The 7,807-nt window shown below is 36.5% G+C and overlaps 1 protein-coding gene across 1 annotated transcript in view; it reads right to left on the reverse strand.

Annotated features, from left to right (window-relative positions):
• Smp_016600 overlaps positions 1–7,807 on the reverse strand; it is a 60,217-nt gene that overhangs the window by 29,254 nt on the left and 23,156 nt on the right. Inside the window, exon 3 of the mRNA XM_018798418.1 lies at positions 4,529–4,739. Coding sequence (XP_018653362.1) covers positions 4,529–4,739 — 211 coding nt within the window. The remainder of the gene's footprint in view (positions 1–4,528; positions 4,740–7,807) is intronic.

Genomic DNA, 7,807 nt, shown 5'->3' on the forward strand with positions numbered 1-7,807 from the left:
GGGACATATCCATAATAAAAGTGATAAACTTACACAACCGAAGTTCACACAAACAATAATGAAGCTATGTGGTCGAGGCTTAGAGGGTTTTTATGACCTTATCATGGCTCCAGAGACTAACTATTATGGAGCCATATGGATGAGTTCCTCTACCTTATGCATTACGATTTCGGGACCTTTGAACCTCTTTCTAACCTTGACAAGTTTTTGGACCCTCTAAAAGAGATGTATCCACTTTAATTTTTTGGTTTTGTATAATATATTTTTACTCTATACTGGCTGTTTGCTGATTGACTAACATTTCTCAAGGTCACTTTAGATTCGTTCGAAAGTCGTGCATAAATTATAGTCTCGCCGAAAAAAGAGATTACGTTTAAGTCTATTGACATGTTCACTGTAGTTTTCACTTGAAATGGAACGGAAGCTCCAACCATATGACTGTTGGTAATCTCGGTGATGAAGGATATTAGTTAGATAACTTGAAATCTCTCAAACAAACAACTTATAATCTTGTAAATTTCCTTTTAGCTACTTAGCTATCAACCTTGATTTTTATTTCTAATCGAAATTAGTTATCATTTTTTCTTTGGCCTAGTCATTCAATTCTAACTTTATTACATCTGGTTATCTAACCCTTTTCTTTTAATTACATTATCGTATCAATTTTTGAGGGTATGGTCTTATTTTTAATTTAGATCCAACAAGATAAACCCATTGTGTTACTGAAGAAAAAAAGAGGGGAATTTAGCAAGGAAAATTTTCCTTTTGACAAATTTCATTTATATAGTTCACATCATGAGTCAATTGAACCTAGACCACTACGGGAAACCTGGAAGCACTAGACGGCCGTCTCGTCCTATTGTGGGACTCCTCAACAATGCGCATCCATGATCCCGCCTCAGGAGTTTCGAACTCAGGACCTATCAGTCTCGCGCGCGAGCGCTTAACCTCTAGACCACTGAGCCGGCATCTGATGGTGTTTATGTCAAACTCCAACCAATCCACGAGGAGTCCCACAATAGGATGAAACGTTCGACCAGGGCTTCCAGGTTCCCCATGGTGGTCTAGCTTCAATCGACTCACGCTCTCAACTATGAAAATACTAAATCTCCGCAAAAACCCCTTCTGATAATAATAATCATGTTATTCTGCTAAAAGCAGTTGTTCTACCTCACTTCAAGTTAAATAAAAAAGGAAGCATATAAATGAAATTAGTATTTTTGAATGTACGCCTTATCAATATATAACGTACTGATACCGTCACTTAGAGAAGAGTAACTTATTGACCTGACCAATGACGCATATACCCGTACGTGCAGTCTAAAGTCCTTATTGGTCCTTTTTCTTGCCTAGCTCTGTCGGTTAAGTTCAGAAACACTAATCTCAGCCTCCGTGATATGAATCATATGTTTCAAACATACTGGACTCATATACATCAGTCAAACAGATCACATCATACCATAAAACAGAAAATAGCATTTGTACATGATCTATATGTGAATGTAGGAGAATCGGTGTGAATAAATTGTTCTGTCCAAAAACTAAAACAATCATGTAAGCTTAACATAGCGCCCACCCCCTACGGTATACTTAATTAAGAAAATCAATTAATTAAGGGAATCAGATAAACAACCAATTTTTCTACCAACTCAAAAACTTCTTATATAGTAACAACCACCATGTTTTTTTCAAGTTGCATCTTAAATGTAAACAAAATTAATAATTACATGCTGAAAAACATTAACTCGGACTATAGAATTTCAGGGTTGAATTTTTAATTTTTTTTAAAAAGTGACTGTTATAACGATCAAATCCGTCTGTAGCTCTTCTAGAGTTACTGCCGGTCCCAAACTCGGGTAAAGGAGGAGAGTTGTGCATGGGGTTAGCGACCCCATCCCGTAGAAAAGCTAACTGGCTAAAAAAAGGCTAACCAGAAAAATTTATTCAAACCATTTAAACTCTGCCCTGGGATATGAAGGAATAATTATGACGCCTCATGATGATAGCCGAATTTCGGAAGTCACGAAGCCAATGCACCTTCTAACAACCAGAGCAACATCATGGAAAACCTGGAAGCATTGGGAGGCGGTTTAGTCCTATTGTGGGACTACTCAACAGTACAAATCCAACATCATGCCTCGTGATATTCCAACCCACGACCTATCAGTCTCGTTCGTGAGTGCTAAACCTGTAGGCCACTGAATTGGCATCCAATGCTGTTAATGTCTAACTTCAACCAATCCACGTAATTGATCCGCCCTCCACCATTGTGTTCAGTGAGTTACTATCTCACAACAGACCCGGTTATGTAACAATCGTCAACAAATACAACGATGATACACATTAAAGTACCAAAAAATTTTAAATCAAAGTATAACTCAACTTTTTTTTGTTAGAAATAAACATAACTTTCTTTACAAAATCCTTTTTAGCTAAATAATGAGTGAAAATCAATAGGTTTAAGTCTACATTGGTATCAATGAATAGTCCGTATTCACAGTCATAATCAATGAATTACATAATTCAACTGAACACAAATGTAGTTGATTCACAGCAGGACTCATTCAACAAACAACCTATATCAATGATATATGTCACTTTAGATATGGCTGATCTTCATCAATCATAATTCTTCGTAAACTTCCATGAAGGTTAATTCTTTAATAGTTATATATCGTAATTTTTTTCAGTAGATTACTGAATTAATCATACAACAATTTCCATTATTTAATTCACAAAATTATATGAGTTACATCACTATTGACAACCTAAAAGCCCTAGATGATCATTCCAACCCAGTATGAGACACTTCAGCAGTGCTCAGCCACAATTCCACACGTGGGGATCGAACCTAGGAATCCTGCTCTCCCTCGCGAAAGCCTAACCTCGGGACCATTGAATCGGTATCCAGCAGCGTTTGTGTCTGATTTTAACAAATCCGCGATATTGCTCGACCATCTTCAATTGTCTTAGGTGGGCGACTACCTCATATCCAAAACAGATTAGCTTCACTGGTCGTGATGTCTCAATAGAACTCCGAAAATTACCACTAGAATCTAGTCACTGGTGTGCACATGATAATTATCAGTATAGGATTGTAGAGGTTGTTTAGTTTCATTGAGATCATGAACCGATCAGTGTTAGACCACCATTTTGTCAAAGATAATGGAATGCTTATTATGGTTTAAACATTAAGTAATAACTGTTGTCACATTTTTTAGTTATATAGCTAATAGTCCCAGTGGTTTGACACTGCTTGTTCTACATTCTGATCTAGTATGGTTAGCAGCAGTCGAAACTGGACACTCAACTTAGGTTTTATGCTAACTGAGACTCTACATTAAGACCTACCTATAGTTTTGTGTTAACAAAAGCTTCTTGTGAGATTTCAACTCACGTTAACCAAATTTACAACTCAGGCCGTTACCATCTTGTTATTCGATTCATAGCAAAGATCATGTATCAGACTCAATAACGGTATATTATGTAACCTAACTGATACAATCGATTCAACTTAATAACTGCCGGCCGAATAGATAATTGGAAAATTTTCACATTGTGAAACTGGATGACGAGGATTCAAATCTCTTGGGAGCATTATTTACTTCAAGATTGTAGATTCGCCTTAATGATGGGTTCTATTTACCACAAAACTTGTCCCTGAAGTTACTTATCGACTGCTTTGCATTCATTATAAGTTCCATCTGTTAAAAATATTGTTGAAGAAATCAAAAGTCTATCTTACAATACACAAGCATTCTAAGCAAAGATGGATAGTGGTTAGCAGTGAAATCCAGGATGCGCGTTTCGTCCTATTTGGGACTCGTCAGTTGGATGTGCCTGCATCTCAGATTTGGTGTTCACTCTGGAACTCGAACCCAGTAACTTTCGCTTCAAACGCCATCGCGTTATCCACTCGGCCACTGAGTCGTGAGATTACGAGCTATTGTCTGACACTATACTAAATGATGTAGATCAGCGTTTAGTTTCCCGTAGAAGGACCCTTAATGTATTGATTAAAGGCTTATTATTATTATTATTATTATTAACATGAATTAATGAGTTTACATGAAAACGTTGGCAAACCTACTGAATAGTAACGTTTTCACTGAGTCATCAACAACTAGCACTCTGTTCATTACACCATGATGAAGTCTACTGCCGTAAGTCTAGATGAAGCAGGAGAATATAATCACTATGACTTAAACAAGATTTATACCTTTATAAAAAGAAGGGGTTTTGTGGAGATTTCAGTAATTTAAGAGTTGAAATCATTAGTCAATTGAAGCTAGACCACCATCGAAAACCTGGAAGCACTGGACGGCCGTTTCGTTTTATTATGGGACTCCTCAGCAGTGCGCATCCACGATCCCACCTCGCGAGTGATATTCGAACCCAAGACCTACCAGCCTCGCGCCAGAGCCCTTATACCTTTCTGTTTCTATTAACCAAAGCTGTAAAATACTCATCAGTTTAAAATCATCAATAACAACACAAAATCATCATATTTCCATATTCAAACACTAACCTTAATAAATCTAGTAAAGAATCCAATGTTTCAGGTCTACGTTCCTCTATTGTTCCTTCGCCTATCTCATCTTTAATTGATGTATCACCTGGATGTATGCATAAAACTAGACCGATACCAAGTATAACTGCAAGCATTGTAGTTACTACATAATAAATCAATGCGTAGGAGCCAATTTTCCCGCTTGATTTTGGATCTAAACCAGCAAGTCCTGAATAAAAATGAAACAAAATTATAATGTTAATAATAATGTTCATTAAAATGTATTTGATACTTTTATAACTTCTCTCTCTTTCGCTATATACATACATTCTCTGTCTCGGACTCAACAACTATATATTTTCAGTACGGAGTTGTAGAGATTATTGGAATATTGATTGAGATTATGAACCGATCAATGCCAGGCCAACATTGAGAACTCGACGGCTATTTCGTTCTAGTATGGTTGCGCAATTTCATGGATTGGTTGAAGTTTGACACTGACACCGTTGAATCCTGACTAAGTAGTCTATAGGTTAAGCGTTCGCACATGAGACCGAATGTCTTTGGTTCGATTCCCATGTGTGGGATTGTGGATGCGTACCGTTGAGGAGTCCCATACTAGGATGAAACAACCATCCAGTGCTTTCAGTTTTAAATGGTGGTATAACATTGATTAACTCATTATCCTAAGCAATAATTATATATTTTTAAATTTACAAATAATCATTTTGGGTTCTAAAAAGAAAAATGAAATCAGTTCCAGATCAGTGAATCTTTAAGAAATTAGATCCATTTGGGATTTTAGCCTTCATTTAAAACAAATTGTTCATATCAACGGTATATATTAACTAATTTTATTTTACAGTATGCTGTAATTGGTAAGAAGAAATTGTTATTTCGATCCTCTCTAGTTGCAAGCTCGATGATTCATGCATTTCCATTTGTATGTATATGTACATCTTAATTCTGTTCATTGGCTTGCTTATTCACTGTACTCGCCTACTAGCTAACTCGATCAATCGATCTCTCGCTCGCTCATTCGACTCGCGCGCTCACTCGCTTGCATTACGGCACTACTCTTTCATGCTTGCGTAACGTGCCTGTAATTTTGTATATCTGTGTGTGGTCCAATAATAAACGCAATCAATCCTTCGTATTCGTCTTCCGATTTATACACCGTTAGAACGTTATCGAGTAACGGTCATCAGGACGAACAATATACGAAGTTTAGGGATAATATCGAATATAGACCACCACAGACTAACGGTTATGTGTATAATTAATTTGAATTATATGAACATTTTAAGAATGTAACTGCTACTTTAAAGTGATTGTGAAGATTACTTATCGTTATGATTTGACCAAGCTGTAACAATTAGACTATAAAAACATGTTAACTGGTGTTCCATAAGATCAAAACTAGAAAATCTGAAATCGAAGAACTTAGTTCAATTGATGGCTGCACAGGGACTTGGAAGAAGTGTAGTAAACGAGAACACAAGTGTGGACAATCGAATATATTCGGACACAACATAACAGAATGTCTTAGTTAAATCTGACAACCATACAGTAAATACTTCATTTGCAAAATGTCAATCAATTGTTTCAAAACTTGACTGTTCACTCAATCGTTTCATACTTCAATGTTACTACATTTCCATACCAATTACTTTCTGTTCCCATTAGTTCCTCCTCGATCTTCTCGACCTTCTGCTGCCAGACATTCTTTTTCCGACTAGCGTTATGAACTACTTATGTCGATATCAGTAGCACACACCACTGAAGTATGGTGTTTCCTAAGAACAATAACTCTCTCTGTCAGCATTATATTCCTATAAACTGAAGGGAAGTTAGCAATGAATCTCTCTAAATCTAGTACACACCCTTTTAACAACGATATCAAAGGAATCAAAAAAGATTGGAAAATACATCGTTTAAAAGTGAAGAAAAGATCTTATGTGAACGATTTCGGGTTTTCACGGTTCCGGGGTCATATAGTTATGATTCCCATAACTAAACTAACAGTTTTTAGATCCTTGAAAATAATCCTTCTATTATGTACACGATCTGATTATATAAAAAGATCATAAAATATTAAAGCCAATCGAATTCATACTGATTGTTTTGAGCATTTTCGTATACAGAAGTGTTCTACTCTAATGCTTATGAATTAAATCTTGTACTGCCTGAGATTCATTCATCAAGGATTTGGAAATCAAGCAGTATGTCATACACTTACGTCGTAAGTGATTTTTTTATTGTTCATCGTCATAATTGTATTCTTCTAAGAAATATGATAATGTTCTTAACAGAAACGTATTCACGCACGGTTGGATCACTTTATGTTCAAATCATATATATAAAACAAGAATCACAACGATCCGACCATCCGTTCAAAAGTTTCGAAAAATCACTTTTTTCTGAGTGAAACTTGTTTCGTTCGATAGAGCATGCAGTGCTGCACAAAATAAAACAAGAATCACAACGATCCGACCATCCGTTCAAAAGTTTCGAAAAATCACTTTTTTCTGAGTGAAACTTGTTTCGTTCGATAGAGCATGCAGTGCTGCACAAAATAAAACAAGAATCACAACGATCCGACCATCCGTTCAAAAGTTTCGAAAAATCACTTTTTCTGAGTGAAACTTGTTTCGTTCGATAGAGCATGCAGTGCTGCACAAAATAAAACAAGAATCACAACGATCCGACCATCCGTTCAAAAGTTTCGAAAAATCACTTTTTTCTGAGTGAAACTTGTTTCGTTCGATAGAGCATGCAGTGCTGCACAAAATAAAACAAGAATCACAACGATCCGACCATCCGTTCAAAAGTTTCGAAAAATCACTTTTTTCTGAGTGAAACTTGTTTCGTTCGATAGAGCATGCAGTGCTGCACAAAATAAAACAAGAATCACAACGATCCGACCATCCGTTCAAAAGTTTCGAAAAATCACTTTTTTCTGAGTGAAACTTGTTTCGTTCGATAGAGCATGCAGTGCTGCACAAAATAAAACAAGAATCACAACGATCCGACCATCCGTTCAAAAGTTTCGAAAAATCACTTTTTTCTGAGTGAAACTTGAACACCTACGTTGTGATCTACATAGTCGTTTGTGCTGTACGGTCATCAAAGCAGTCTTAGTACCTGGATACGTTGAAAGGGTAATCCAGGCTAGGTACTAACGTCAAGGTTTGACCTCGACGTTAGCTGGTTGGTCAAACCATCCCCATTTGACTAGAGAAGGTCTCCAATCACCCAACACAGGTCATATATGTTAGTGATCTAGGTATGGCAACT

This window comes from Schistosoma mansoni, chromosome 6 (assembly GCF_000237925.1).
Source record: "Schistosoma mansoni strain Puerto Rico chromosome 6, complete genome".
NCBI lineage: Eukaryota > Metazoa > Platyhelminthes > Trematoda > Strigeidida > Schistosomatidae > Schistosoma > Schistosoma mansoni.